General features: G+C 35.0%; 1 protein-coding gene across 3 annotated transcripts in view; it reads right to left on the reverse strand.

Moving 5' to 3' along the window:
• Nucleotides 1-222: 222 nt before the first annotated feature.
• LOC136975638 (uncharacterized) overlaps nucleotides 223-16,517 on the reverse strand; it is a 34,059-nt gene continuing 17,764 nt past the window's right edge. For all 3 annotated transcript variants that reach the window (XM_067270710.1, XM_067270711.1, XM_067270712.1), the window contains exons 3-5: nucleotides 13,725-13,851; nucleotides 8,110-8,268; nucleotides 223-3,074 (exon numbers count right to left, since the gene is read on the reverse strand). In XM_067270710.1, the coding sequence (XP_067126811.1) occupies nucleotides 790-3,074; nucleotides 8,110-8,268; nucleotides 13,725-13,851 (2,571 nt within the window). In that variant the 3' untranslated portion in view covers nucleotides 223-789. The remainder of the gene's footprint in view (nucleotides 3,075-8,109; nucleotides 8,269-13,724; nucleotides 13,852-16,517) is intronic.

Genomic DNA, 16,517 nt, shown 5'->3' on the forward strand with positions numbered 1-16,517 from the left:
ATCGGACGTCAATATAAACGTTTAATAATACACAATTGTGTTTAAACCGATAGTTTTATACCGAGACAATGCTGCCCAAGTGTTTATATACCGGTTAGGTAGTATATTTCCAACTCACGACTCTTATTAACACTATAAAGTATCCGTATCGGTAAAATTTATTTAAAACGTCGACCACAGAGACGTTGTGAAATTCCATAAAGAAACTTTCGTTTAAACAAATTTGATGGCATTCCGACATATTTTATTAAACTGCATTGGAATACACGAACCACAATCTTCTTTCGGGTGATCGTCGGTCGATTATTACAAAATTTACAAGTGTACACGTAAAGGGGATAACTGGACCTCCCGCAATAAATTAGTTAAGTTATTCTGTACATTCTGGCCCAAATTAAAAAATCTATTTACACGGTAATAAGTTAAACGAGTATTTTCTAATACGATAAGTTTTTTTTTTAACAATAAAAGTCTGCCGTCGCCGGAAGTGTCAAAAATACCGGCTGGAACGTCCTTAGATCGGTTCCTTCGTGGTAAACTCGGACGTTAGGAAATTCGTAGCCAACGATTCTTTCTCGAAATGCGAATCGTCGATTATCTCCGGTTCTTTTCTAGTTTCTTACGCGCGCGCATCGAACCCGTAAATTAGCCGGAAGGAAACATCCTTATTTCTACCCGGTGGCGCACCGTCCGAGACGGATGGTCTTCCGAATTGTTTTTAAAATGACGGCAACGGATAAAATCGGACCTTGGTACGAGATTAAAAACGCTACGTTGGCACCGGGCCGTCTATGTCACCTTTCCCGCCGATTTTTTCATCAGAATGCGAGAATTATAATTATTCTGCCAGTGAGAATTACCGTAAGACATCTCCAGGCCGTCTTCCACTTCGTCGAAATTGGCCAACCGGTAAGTGTTCCGATCCATCGTGGATTTGTACTTTTCGCCCTGCCGAGAGGAAAGCAGCCAGAGTCCGACGAAGGTGACGAAACACAAGACGTTGACCACCATATTGACGTACATCAGCACCATGGGCTCCTTGTCGATGAACCGATTGATCACCGGAGGAATGGTCAACTGACCCAGGGCTGCGCCCAGAATGAAGACCGAAGCAGTCTTGTTGTCGATGGGCAGGTAACGTTCGATCCAGGAGATAGAGGCCGGAAAGACGGGAGCCATGCCGAATCCCAAAATCACCACCCCCACCCACAACAGAGTTTCCATTTTGTTGGCGCCGGCCACCAGAAGAACGGAGGTGACCAGACAAATAATCAGATCGGTGAAGATCAGACGCAGGCCGCTGAATCTGGCAGCCAGTCCAACGGACAGGGCGCGGGAGAGGGCGAAACTGCCCCAGAACATGTAGGTCATGAAGTAACCAGTGGATTCGGGCAAGCGAAGGTACTGTTTGACGGCGAAAGTCTGTAACAGCTGTCCCACGGCCACTTCTATTCCTACGTACAGACACAGAAAGAGGGAGACCAGCAGCACAGCGGAGAACTTGAAAGTGGCAGTGAGGTTTCTGGATTTGTCCAGGTCTTCCTCCTGCCTGGATCTGGGCTCACGAGGATTAACGCAGAGAAAGACCAAGAAGACGAAGGCCACGACGAATATGTAGGTACCCAGGATGACGTAGGCGATTTCGAACTTGCCCAACCGATGACGAAGCATGGTTCGGAAGAGACCAGACAGAAATCCCAGATGGCTGCGCTTCTTCTCATCCGTGGGCGCGGTGGAGTTACCGGAGGGTGGGTCGGTCTCGACCGTTTTTTCCTCCACCTTGCGATTGTCGACTTTTGGCTCTTCTGACAGTCGCTCCAAGTCAACGCCGGGGTCCTCTACGTTGTTCCGCACGTACATCTCCCCCGTCTCCGAGCTGGAAGGGGTGGCGGAACTCTGGTCGGAAGAGAGCCGGTCCCCGTCCTTTTGCCGGGATTCCCACATTCCTCTTAACCCGTTTTCTTCCGGCACGGACTCACGCGCACGACCCAAGGTTTCCGCAGATTCCATGGAAAAAGCGGTAGAGGCCAGGGTGGACGTAACCCGGCCACTGGCCAAGTACTGGGAACCATGGGAAACGAAGGAACTGTTTCCAGCCAAAGTGAAGGTGGGTTGGATGGTCGTACCCCGTTTGGTGGTCGGAGGCTCCGATGTCGAGTTTTCCATGGCGTTACACGCGTCACAATGCTCTAGTGTTAAATTTCCTTCGGCCACGGACGAGTTACTTTGGCCGTGGGTTTCCACCAAGGAATTTTCCCTGGAGACGAGCACCGCATCCGTTCCGTTGTTGGCGGAGGTGGCGGCGAGATGGGAAGAATTGCCGACTTCTTCCGGACGGTCGTCGTACTCTTCCTCTCGAGACTCGTTGGCCGAAGCGGCCGGCCAGTCGTCGGACACGCCCGTGCCGTTGTGCGGAGTGGCCAGGGTGGGCAGAGTCCAGTCGGCCTGGCCGGGGGGCGAGCGTGAGGCAGAAGCGGTGCGGGTTTTGGACTTTAGAGAAGAGCGGAACCAGCGCTTGTCTTGGCTCAGCTGGTTGCCGTCGGCGTAAAACGGTTTCTTGGGTTTGCGTTTGACATCGGCGGTGGAGGAAATGGCCATCTCAGTGGTTTCGGGCCGCCCTTCCGGACTAGAAGAGTTTTTGTCTTCGGCCAAAAATTCTGTGGCGTTTTCGCTTTTCCAGGGTCCGTCCACTTCCCTCTTGTCTAACGCTCCTCCGGCCCGGCTGGTACCGGATTTCCACGCCGCCAGGTACCGGTCAGTCTCCACCGAACGAAGCCGGTGGGCGGATGTCGTCCCCTCCATCTCGGAATCGTTGGCGTACTTGGACAGGATGTTGGAAATTTCGTCTCGGGAGCCATACCGCTGGTGAGGAAAACGAACTTGCGGAAAGTTTAACGCGGTTTTATTTCCATCGGTGCGATTTATCCAATTGCCGTAGTTCTCCACTTGCGGGGAGAGAAACGGCTCCGCCACCAGAGGAGCAATGAACGCTCCAAGGCCAAAACAAAAATGCATGGTTTGCATGAAAGGAGCACTCTTTTTTCCCCACAGGTCCAAGCACCAAACGTTGCCACCTGTAAGATAAATCTGTAATTAAAATGAGTCCTTTGACCTTAACTTTGCTCTTTACCAGTCGCGACTTTTCCGCCTATTTTCTCCCCTTCCGGTTTTACCGTCCATCTGCCAAAAGAATCCGCTGCGGTATTTTAGAATAAATGGTGAATATATACGAGTGTGTACAGTACGTATGGTACTTACCTAACGTTGTGCCGCTACAAAACTCCAGGAATCAAGTTGTAGTTTTGCATTAGTTTTCGATGGGACTACTTTTTAAGACATGCCGAATATTTTGTATTTGGCATAATTTATTTTTAATGCTATAAAATTACATCGCGTGTAAAATAATATTAATATTAAATATGATGATAACTATTATTATTACTATTTAATTTTAATTACAATCTGTAATTTAAAAAGTAAAAAATTATTGTAAGAACTGTAAATTGCTAATTTTTCGATTGTATTGCAAAAGTAAGGTAAAAAAAATATTAATTATAATTAATAAATTCGAATCGTTAGTGCAACGGGTGGAAAAAGCATGTGTTGACCTACATGTTTACGGATGCATCAAAAACACTTCCCTCGATTCTTGCTAGAAAATATTATACGGAGCATTTACATACGATAGTCAATAATTTTTGCAATGGATCCCAAAACATTGAAATATTTTACCTAATTTTTCTAAACTCGAATCTGCCAAAAAGTCTTCGCTTCCACCCAAACGAGTTTATTAAACTTTATCGTGACTTAAAAAAACAAAAAAACAGATATTTTGTGCTTCATTGCATAACTCGTAATAAACCGCTAAACTTCTCACGCATAGTGCGCTTCTCGCTCACCTTTAACCTGCTTAAAAATGCCATAAATAAACCGAACTTGTCCGATTTCGGTCCCGACCATATTCCTGGTATGACCATAAAAAATCTATCGGCCATTTTTATATCTATATTTATCCCTTTATTTGAAAAATGATGCCAATTGTTTCGGTATCCCATCCGTAGCAAAATTAGCATTTGGTAGCTTTCCAAAAAGAAACCTACTAAATAGCGCCAGATCGCCGTCTCCTCTGCCTTTAGTAAAATTTTTTGAATTACACATTTACGACTACTTATATTTTCGTATTACGTCCAATCTGAATTAAAACCGACACTGCGGCATTAAGCATAAATCCACTATATCCGATCTTATTCAAACACGACGTGTAACCCTTGATTTCTTTGAATCTAAAAAAACCTTAAGGCATCTACCTGGATATTAAGTAAGCTTTCGATTCTGCAATCCCCGTCCCCAGGCTAAATAATTCGCTTAATTCGAAGTATCGTTTCTCCCACTTTGATACAGGGTCTAAACGCTTGCTTACTTTTTAATCGGTACTTATATTGTCTGCTTAGGAGATTGGAGGTTTCTCTTTGGCACTGTTTTCTTCCTTAATTCGCATTTCTTGGAGTTCATCGTAGCTTTCTTCTGTTGAGTACCTATCTTACCAAGAAGATAGGCACTAAACAGAGAAAACTAGGATGAGAACTCCTAGAAATGCCAATTAAGAGAGAAAACAGAGCAAATGAAATCTTTCTAACTGTTCCTCAAAATTCATAGTTTATGCCAGAGCTCCTTAAACTGTTGGTCGTGACTTGTATGGAATTGGTCACCTAACAGAATTGGGGTGGCAAAAATTTTGGCAACCATTTGAGAGGGATGCCACTCTGACCCAAAATGCTTCTCTATCAGATTCTCCAATACCAATTATTTAAACCATTCGATTTAAAATATTTAATAAAAATTAAAAATCACATTACAGATACATATGGGAGAAATAAAGTGTTCTTACATTTTTTCTCGCTGCCATCTGCTACTACCTTTCAATTCGATTAAATTTGCTTCCCTATTCCAATCTTTGTATCAAACTTTGCATAGCGCATGCCGCCATGGTATAATATGATGCCACTAAATTTTTGTGTTCTTACAGAAACAATAGCTTAATCAATTATTGAAATTTCTAGCCGTCATTCCTTAGCATGTAAGTATAAAATTTGTACATCCTTGGGTGTGTACATCCATTGTGACCTGTGATTGTATTTAACTGAACTTTTTGGATTCTCAAGAAATTGGAAATTCACAAATCAGTAAAAAAATTCTTGAAAAACTTGAGAGAATTATTTAAAAAAGTGATTACTTATAAAAGACTTGAATTAGAAAAAATATGATGTAGAAAAAATCATACAAAGTAAATGATATAAGACTGACTGGACCTTTACATACTATTTTAATATTAAAAATTAATTGTAGACTATTTGTTTCTACATTGACTAAAAATTTTTATTAGAAGACACACAAACAATTTAATGATTTATCTAACAAATGAGTCCTTTGTTTTGACACAAAAATTGTGAAGATGGAGTTTTCAAATTTTAGTAAGACAGAGGAGATGGGATCTTTTGCACTATTTATTAGGTTCCTTTTTGGGAATGCTTGACATTTTGTGTTGATGTTAGTTTTACCCAAAGTAGAGCTGTTATGCATATTTTTACTCAAGATTTCATAAATATTTATTTCCTGAGATAATGAACTGAAACCACTCTTTGTTTGACAAGCTTTGTAGAATCAATTCTTCCAACTATTGAAACACAATTCATCCTAAAGATCTTTACTCCTATCACTGTGTGCCAGGTGGACAGATTATTATTTAAATTCTCATTATTATACAATCTATCCGTTACACTTCTTGCTATATTTGTTACATCCTTTTTGTGTTCATCTTTGATAATTGTCATATTAGAATATCGATCGAGTGAAAAATGTTGATGTCCCTTGTCCCACATCATCAAATATTTGGCCAAGATTTAACTCTATGCAAAGATGAACAAGTGCATCCATCTCATTAGCATGCAAATCTGCTGTTGTCTTAATAAATGACAATAAATGATAAAATTATAAGTATAACAAAGAATTGTTTGGAACTAAATTTCTTTGATTTATTATCAGTTAATGCTTTATTTGTATATTTATTTTATATATTACATACGTATATACCCAGAGTTGTATAAAATGTTATTGCACAAAAAGGGGACACGAATGGAAAAGTTTAAGAAGCCCTCATTTATGCTGATGACATAAAAATTAGAAATTCTAACTTCATCACTCTAAAACACAATGTTTCCTCACTTGTTGACCATCTTTCTCAGTATAATTTAAAGATAAATTTATTGAAATCTTTGTTATATGCTTTTTGCTTGTTTATTCTCCATATAGTCCTCCTTTACATATCTTAGACCAGAAAATCTCTTGTATGGATTTTTTTAATGATTTAGGAATAATTTTTTATTCTAAACTTCCTCTCAATAATTATATTCAATATCTAGTTAAAAATCTTTTGATCAGGAGAGAAGATTCTTTGGTGCAACTGCAAATCTGTTTCTTACCTAAAAGTACTTTTAGGTAAGAAATAGATCAATCAGAGTTATTTTCAGTTCCTTGTCTATTACAGTATTTCTATTTGGGTACAACATCTGGCACAAATTTGAACAAAATCCAGTCTGCACTAAATAAAATGTATCTTTTAATTAATAAACTCTGCCACCTTCCACAAATTAAAAATAACAATATTGCTTGTGCGCATCTCAGTCTCTTCCTCCTGCTATATGTATACAATACTTTGAAGCTTCATTATTTTATAAATTTTTTAATTTTTTTTTAAAAATCCAAATTATTTTTTTATTCACATATCATTTAATTCACAAAATCAAAGCATCACATACATCCCTTTAACTAGAATAAGCATTAAGTGTCAATAATTTTTTTACACTTTTAACAGAGACCATTTAGGAACAAAAATTACTAATGATGGTCGGATAGAAATTCAAATTAGGGACAGAATTATGAAAGGAAGATCTATGATAAGAATGTTAAATGGAATCTTGTGGGATAAACAAATCTTTAAAACAACAAAAACAAACATATATAAATCATTAGTTCTAAGTGTGATAACATATGGAGCAGATCTGTGGGTATTAAATTCAAAATTTAAATCTAAATTAGAATCCACAGAAACAGACTTCTTGAGAATATCCTCAATGTTCAAAACTAGATAAAGTAAGAAATGAGGAAATTAGGAAAAAAATGGATTATTAAAACCCTATAGTCGATTATATCCATAACAAACAATTAACCTGGTATGTCCATGTTCGAAGAATGGAAGAAGGTAGACTACCACAGCAGATATTGAAATGGATTCTGGAAGGCAAAAGGAGGAGAGGTAGGCTGGAGACTACATGGATAGAGGAAATAACAAAAGCTATGGAGCACAAAGGACTGATAGAGAGGAGGATTGTCGAGACAGAACAGAATGGAGAAGAAAAGTTTGGGCACAGGAAGATGTTTAAGCATTATTAACCTGTACAACAATAATAAAACAGAGACCATTAGGTCCATTGAACATCAGATTATTCTAAAATATTCTTACTTTTAAGAAATAGTTTAAAAATATCTTTTTTATCATGAAACTACAAAATAACAATTTTTATTGTTTTTAGTGAGAACTTTGTTATGTGGGTGGTTATCAAAAGTTCATACTGAATGCTACTGTAAGTCAATTACAAAAATTAAATATTTTTTCTCAAACACATCTGTGAAGAAAGTCTGCAATAAAAATACTTCTAGATTTTTGCTAAAATGTTAAGAGTAACAGAAGTTAGCTCACTTGGAACAATGGTTTGATATTATATGAATGGTTCATTGAGAGTGAAGAAAAACAAACATTACAATGTATTTATGACATATTACTATTTAAATATTTTTAAAAAATTCAACGAAAACATAACAAAAGTTTGGTTTGAAAAATTTACTTTTTCAGAAACAAACTTAATCATATTTGAAAATGTCCTTTTTGTAAACAAAAGTTTTCATAAATGTTAAATTTGTTTAAATATGCTTTTTATAGTAAATCTCATAAAATTACATTCACAGAAAATAAGTTCACAGTAGATAGATTGATTTTAAATTCCTATGACAAACTATTTAACAATTAACTATAAACAAAAATTAAAATCATACCTGTATCCAGAAATCCCATTGTAATTCCAGTAATCGCAGTACACGTCATCAATATGCCAAGTTTTGTACAAAATGGAATAGTAATTATTCCTATCGCTGTCGCTAATAGACTTAAGAACAATAAGAACTGTCTATTATATCTATCAAAAAGAATTCCTCCTAGAAAAAAAAAAAAAAGACTATTGAGTGTTAAAATAAAGAATATACACAGTATTTCTGATAGAAAAAAGAGGTACAGCTAAAGAGACTTAAAAAGGGACTCTTTGTATTAATGAGGTTTGTATTAAGCAAACTTTAGAAAAAATTACACCATCAAATGGCAAAAGACATATTTTCTCCCAGTTATTTCTCTATGTTTTATCTTGTTTAGATATGTTTGAGAAGATAAATAAACAAATAAATTTGTGTTACTCCAACATGAAAATATGAGATAATAACAGAATTAATGCTCATTTTTCAACATTGGTTAGACAACCATTAAAGCTACTGAACGTAACAGGTTGACCTAGCTGCCAAAATGAATTCAACAACTGAACAAGCATAAAACTTTACAAATTTAAAAGTTGAGTGAACAATATTGTTGTGGTGCCCAATGATTGTATTGTCAACAATGACAACATTAGTAAGTATTGTGGCCAACACTAAAGTAAAAATACATACCTGGTCTTGCGTTTTTCCATTTTGGCTTGTGTGACTTTAGAGAAACTGAAAGCAGTGTGCTTTGTATTTTACAACATAATATAATTGTTACTGAATTCACAGGGCCACCAGAAGCTTCATATTACATATTAAACAATATTTTGCATTAACCAAACTCATTAATATTGAAATACCTATCCTCATCCGTGGGACTACAAATCTATTTTGCATTAACTTGGACTATGCATAAACCAAAAACATAATAATAGAGTTTGACTGTATAAGTAAGTTTCCAATTACAATATAACAGTGAAAATAACAAAATTATATTCTATATCTTGCAAATTATGTAGAAAACATTTAGTTATATCTTGAATGCAGCAAAATCATATAAAAGTGTAACATTGTACATGCAAAAAAAAAGGTAGTAATTCAATGCAAATGTATTTAATATATTTATTATGAAAATACGGTCATAAATAGAAAACTAGGAAGAAATGTGATATTAAATTGTGCAGTAAAACAAGAAAGAACAATAAAAAAATTAAAAAGTAACTGTAATTTAAAAAAATTAAGGAGTCAGTATAATAAGACATTACAGACAATTCAAACTAATTTGTGAAATATCTGAAAAAGTAAGTTTGAATAATGTTAAAAGAATCAGAATGATTATCAGTTGCATCAAAATGTATAATTTTTCTTCTTAATTTTTATTATTAACTTTCATATTTAAGATAATAAAATAATATGAAGACTTCTGCACAAAAATTAGACTAATTATATTAATTAATAATATGTAAATTTTGATTAGAAGTAAATAAAGTCAGAATTTTTATGAGACTGATTTCTAAAGAATCCAAACTAAATAAGAAAACATCCAATATTTGATCTAAACAATACTGCCAAATTATCAAAGATGGCATAGAAAATACTGAATAATGGATTTGCATTTGGGAAAAATAACCCAAACTGCAAAGTTAATTTGACTCAACAGCTGTCAATGAATCTGAAGTATATGTATAATAATGTGAGATCTGGATTTTATCAGATCCACTTTTTATAATAATTCGTTTTAGGAATTTTTCCCTAGTATAAACATCCTGTCGAAAAACGGCCCTGGACGAGAAACTATGCATCCTCGGCCAAATAACAGTCAACAAGCCGTTATTCCCTCGGATGCAGGTAGATCATCTTGCACGATAGTTTACACTTAGCGTCCGAATTCGTCATGTATTTTGAATCCCGGGAACACCTCTGACACAAGATGTCATCCGCTTACAATCACATGACCACTTTCCCAGGCAAACTTTATAAAAGCCACTCCTTCCACCCCCTCGGGGGAGTCTCTTATCATCTGCCGGACAAACGCCGTCGCTCGTCGTCGCTGACTCGGACCTACTGTCCGAACGTCTCCGCGCTCAGTCGCGATATTATAAAACTGTGCCTAGTTCGGATAATAATCCCCACCTAAAGGATATCCAGTGCTAACTCTCTAAGGAAATAAAATGAGGTATGAAACCAAATTGTAAGCTCTCTCTCTCGACCCCTACGCGACTTAGGGAAATTAGTCAGATTTTGTAGTTGTGTCCATTGTTAAATTTAATAAACCTTGTTATAATTGTTAAATGGTCTCCTCTTGGCTTCGAATATCGCTTCGCCTTATCGTCGACCCCATCCGTCTCACCTCCTATCCACTCGCGTAACGACTAAAAAACGAACAGCCATCCTTGACAAGTGAACCGGAAACGGGAGATACGACGACTTCCTCCTACCTCCCCGTTTCACATATTGGTGTCAATTGAGAGGGGTTGCGACTCTTTCGGACCCCCCCGTTGTCACAATAATATTGGTTTAGATTAGATAATGGACTGTTTCCATATTCTGAATTCCCTAAGCTATTTTTAAGTTAATGTGTACAAACTTTAAAATTTATATTAAAATTATTATTACTTTTCCAAAACATGATTGAAAACATACATTTATTTCACGTTTCAATCATATCAATACTCCAAATTCATTGATGTCAGTTTGGGTTTGCAGACAGTTTTGAGTTAATTTCTTGGTAGCTACTAGTCTGTTACATATTGTCATTTTAATTGAACAATGCATTATTATTGATTAGAAGTAAACAAACTCAAAATTCTCTTACTGAGTTTAGAGATTAAAAATTAGAAAAAGCAGGAATTTCTGAAAAAAATAATTAGAATAAGTAGAATCAATTTAAAAATAGCCAAAATCATCAATTAGTGGAGGATGTCAAATCATTATGTTAGAAGCAACCTACAGTACATTTATTTGATAAAATAGCTTTTCATAGCAAAAAAAGGAAAGATAGAGAGTTAATCTATATATATAATCGAGACGAGTTGATAATAATAATAATAATAATAATAATAATCAGCGCAGAGCCCAAATGGTTAGGAGTTGAAAGTTGAAATTTGGTACACAGTTAGGGTACATCACGAAAACGCACACTAAGAAGGGATTTTTCGAAATTCCTCCCCACGGGGGAGAGGGACAGGATTAAGTCTTAACACTTCCATCAACAATGGAAGTGTTAAGTATCAATAGAAGTGTTAAGTAACAATGGAGAACAAGATAAGGCGACATGCAAGATTTACGGGCACTGGAGGGGAAAAAAAAGTAATATGTTAGAACATATTCGATTTTCAAATTTAAACAGATAAATTCAGTTTTTCTCGACTTTTCTTCTTTAGAACATTCAATGAAAATCGAACGATATAATCAGAACACGTCGTGAAAATTGAACAATATTACAATATTCGATTTTCAAATTCGACCTTTTATTAAAAATATTTAGTTTGTTGATGAAATTACTCTTTTTCTTCTGTGACTATAACGTAATAATCTTAATCTTTGCTATCATTACTTTTGCCCGAGCAACGCCGAACCTATCTGCTAGTTTATTATAAATTTCAATTTTATTATTTTTTTTAATGTAAAAATTTCCTACCAAAAAAGAGTCACTAGAATAATAATCCAGGATTATTATTCTAGTGACTCTTAGTAATATGGCATTAGTTTTCAATAACATTTATAATTTGTGAATATGTAAAAACAGTTTTAAAACATACAAAATATCATGAAAAATGTTCATTATAATATCAAATTAAAAACTTTATACCATATTATTTTAGAAATCAAGTAGCCACTACTTCTAATTTTTTTTAGCATCAGACCCTTTAGATATATACAGTGGAACCTCGCTTAACGAGTGATTCACATAATGAGCAAACCAATTTTTTTTTAAATGACTTGCTTAACGAACAACATTTTGCATAACGAGGGACAAGGAGAGGGGAAGTCCCAGATTATGTGCATGCTCCATCATGCTATTATCTGTGATTTTTTTGTTTTCTGCAAATCAAATTTGCATTCCAGGTTGGTTCATTCCATGCTAGAAGAAAAGATGATGATTCACACTCCTTAACAATGTATATTGTATAATTTTTTTTGAACCTTAAATAGCAGTATACAGTTAAATACCGTATTTACTCGCGTATATGACGATCTCGCATATAAGACAAGGTATGACTTTAAAGATCAAAATAAAGAAAATTAGATTTATTAATACAATTTTAATTTTATTTTGTTTAATCACAAATAAATAATCATTAAATGCACGTATTAAGACAAACAACCATGTTTTCTTGACACTATCACATTTTGTCTACTTGGACTCGCCCTCCAAAATGTCATTACAATTCTCCTTCTTTTCACTTACTCCACAAAGCATCATCCTCTGATCCATCAAGTGAATTTAAAATGCAGTATTTCCTGAATAATTGCTATCAGCTTTTGAAGAATGTTTTTCCATGCACCCGATACCCATGTAACAAAACCAAAAGATTATAATGCACATGATAGGAAAAAGTTTATTTTTAATGATTCAGAATGTACAAATATTCATTAAAAATACCAATTTAACAAATATGATATAACTACATTTATAATCATTGCTAAGTGACCAGCTATTTTCAGATCATCCCTTTAAAAGCGACATTCACTTTGACCTCGATAGCACTCGATAGCTATAATGGCAGCATGAACTATACATGGTTCACAAAAATTATTGCAAAAACGCAAAGGATCGTTTGCTTGCACGTATAGGACAACCTAGGTTTCTAAAGTAGCGAAAACTGAATAAAAACCTCGTCTTATACGCAAGTAAATATTTGAGTATTTTTTTCAGCATGGAACACATTGTCATATCTTACATTAACTTCTATGGGAAAAACTGTTTTGCTTAACAAGTGTTTCGCATTATGAGTAAGGTTCTGGAACGAATTATGCTTGTTAAGCAATGTTCCACTGTAGTCTGTACTGTAATTTTTTTGTTTTTTTGTTGTTTCTTTTCTTTATGCTTTCTTTGAACCTTAAACAGCAATCATGTTGAAATTACACAAGAGAGATTGCAGATTAAATCTTTAAAAAATAAGTGTCTGCTCCCTGCAAAATAGGGTGGTTTGCAAAATTTGAGACTCAAAAATGTGTCGTCTATCTTGTCAACATTAAATCAAAATCACTTTTGGATGTGCTGCTCAAAAAACATCATCCATTAAAATCAAAGTTTAATGTAAAATCAAGAATTTAAGCCTTTATTTAATTCCTTTTATGAAGCCTAGATGGGGCTATTAAAAATAAATGTATAATAAAAAATAAAAAAGATTTCAGTTTTTACAATGCCATCCATCTATGGCAAGAAATGTAACTATTTTGGTACTAAAATTTTTATTACACATAAAAAAATCCCATTTCTTTCTAAGCATTTCTGTGAAAACTGCACTATCTTACTGTAAATAGTTTGTGAGTTATTAATTTTGTAAAATTTCTGTGTTGCAGAAATCATTTTAAAAATATAAATTTTAATTATTATGAAATAGAATAATGATATTCAACTACTGTAACATAATACATGAATATAATTTTTGGATTAAATTATATAATATACTTACCAATGAGAGCACCAAATACATATCCACTATACCTAGCTGTATATATGAATTCGATTTCACTTAAGTCGGCACCCACAGCTCTCTGTAAATCTTTTAAAGTGGCCGTTGGAATGGCAAAACACAGACCCTAAAATATTTCATATTTTAATGAGTTCCTGTAGAGTACTTACATTTATTTTAAGCATACTTTTTAAAGTAATTTTAATCAAAATATATTATCTATTAAATTATATATTCATTCAGGTAAGAAATTTAAGAACTGGAATAACTGTACATTTTTTTCTGCCCAGTGAATACTATGTCTTTTTAATTATATGCCCACAATACAGAGGGCTGAGTGGTGAGGGATTGGACCCAATGTATCTGATTTGATCCCAAGCCACTCAGAGCAATAGAGTGATGTCTTAACTACCTCAGCTACCTGGCCATCAGTAATAGTGTACTAAATTAGACAGTTCGCAATCTACTGTTAATAAATGATTCTATTTAAATAAATTTAAAAATTTTAGAATTAATTTAAAGACATTGAGCAATTATTTATTGTAACATCACCACAATGCAGGGCTGCAATTTTTAATAATATTTTTTAAATTTACAGTGACATTCTGTTAACCCGGCATCACGTCGGTCCTGACAGTGCTGGGTTATCAAATATGCTGACTTATTAGATGATGGCATTTTTTCCAGTTTTTTGAATCCCTGAACATAATTTTAGATATCTTCATATGTAAAACTGTATAAATCAACCTTTTATGATCGTTTAACACACCATTTCAATTTTTCCAAACTATTCCTACTTTTGGTTATGCATAATCTCGACACTAACTAGAATCTTACTTCATACTTTGTACACTTTATATCTATATCTATCTATCTATATTCTTTATATTTTACATATTAAAAGCAAAATGTTCTGACACCACCAACCGAAACTGAAACTTACACTATATAAAGAAATGCTATAAATAGAGACTCAATTCTGACTGCCCAGATGAAATAAAACCAAACCAAACAAGATGAACAAGTACTTTATCCACACTTTCCCAAATATTATGTTTCAATTTTAATTAATTAAATTTGATTTTATTTTTAATTTTAGTTTCTGTTTCAATTTTTGTTTTGATATAAAGGTCAGAGTTTTAAATTTTTTAATTTTAATATAATTTTCAATTTAAATTAAATATTTTCAAATATAATTATTATTAATTATTAAGTAACTGGTTACCTAGTTATGTATAAATACAGATGAATACCCAGTGCATTGATACTACCCCCAAAGATGAGCTGGACATAAAGTCTCCACCTCAAATTAGTAGTGACTTGCCCCTGTAAATCATACTTTTCCTTTAATAATATAAAAATAATACGGACTTTACACAGTAGGTTTTGTCCTTTTTTTCCGCCGTTCGTACCATCCGCAGTCCTCAGGGCTTTACAATCCTCCGGAGACGACCTTTCTTTAGAGGCTACTGCCTCCGTGCAAAGATGCAAAGTAGGTAAAGCGTCCTCTGGTTTTTTGCCACAATAAAATTATTACAATTTGAGTAAAAATTATAAAAACATGGCCGGCGTTATTACATTTAATAATATAAAATATAATACGGACTTTACACAGTAGGTTTTGTCCTTTTTTTTCCGCCGTTCGTACCATCCGCAGTCCTCAGGGCTTCACAATCCTCCGGAGACGACCTTTCTTTAGAGGCTACTGCCTCCGTGCAAAGATGCAAAGTAGGTAAAGCGTCCTCTGGTTTTTTGCCACAGTAAAATTATTACATTTTGAGTAAAAATTATAAAAAACATGGCCGGCGTTATTACATTTAATAATATAAAATATAATACGGACTTTACAAAGTAAGCTTTGTCCTTTTTTTTCCGCCGTTCGTACCATCCGCAGTCCTCAAGGCTTCACAATCCTCCGGAGACGACCTTTCTTTAGAGGCTACTGCCTCCGTGCAAAGATGCAAAGTAGGTAAAGCGTCCTCTGGTTTTTTGCCACAGTAAAATTATTACATTTTGAGTAAAAATTATAAAAACATGGCCGGCGTTATTACATTTAATAATATAAAAATATAATACGGACTTTACAAAGTAAGTTTTGTCCTTTTTTTTCCGCCGTTCGTACCATCCGCAGTCCTCAGGGCTTTACAATCCTCCGGAGACGACCTTTCTTTAGAGGCTACTGCCTCCGTGCAAAGATGCAAAGTAGGATAAAGCGTCCTGAGGACTGCGGATGGTACGAACGGCGGAAAAAAAGGACAAAACCTACTGTGTAAAGTCCGTATTATTTTTATATTATTAAATGTAATAACGCCGGCCATGTTTTTATAATTTTTACTCAAATTGTAATAATTTTATTGTGGCAAAAAACCAGAGGACGCTTTTCCTACTTTGCATCTTTGCACGGAGGCAGTAGCCTCTAAAGAAAGGTCGTCTCCGGAGGATTGTAAAGCCCTGAGGACTGCGGATGGTACGAACGGCGGAAAAAAAGGACAAAACCTACTGTGTAAAGTCCGTATTATTTTTATATTATTAAATGTAATAACGCCGGCCATGTTTTTATAATTTTTACTCATACTTTTCCTGTTAGCAATAGTAATGCCATTATCTATCTAACTCAGTGTTTCCCAACATGGGGCCCACGCCCCACAAGGGGGCAATTTGATTGTTAAGGGGGGCAATTTGAAACTCATTCAGAGTTTAAGTTAACCGTATAGCTGCTGTATGCCATATTTATTGTAAATATTGATTTAAGTTAGTTTTAATTTTCTTTGTTTCCCTTTCTTTCTAGAACTT

The sequence above is a fragment of the Centruroides vittatus genome, unplaced genomic scaffold, assembly GCF_030686945.1.
Source record: "Centruroides vittatus isolate TY-2023 unplaced genomic scaffold, ASM3068694v2 contig_377, whole genome shotgun sequence".
NCBI classification, from domain to species: Eukaryota; Metazoa; Arthropoda; class Arachnida; order Scorpiones; family Buthidae; genus Centruroides; species Centruroides vittatus.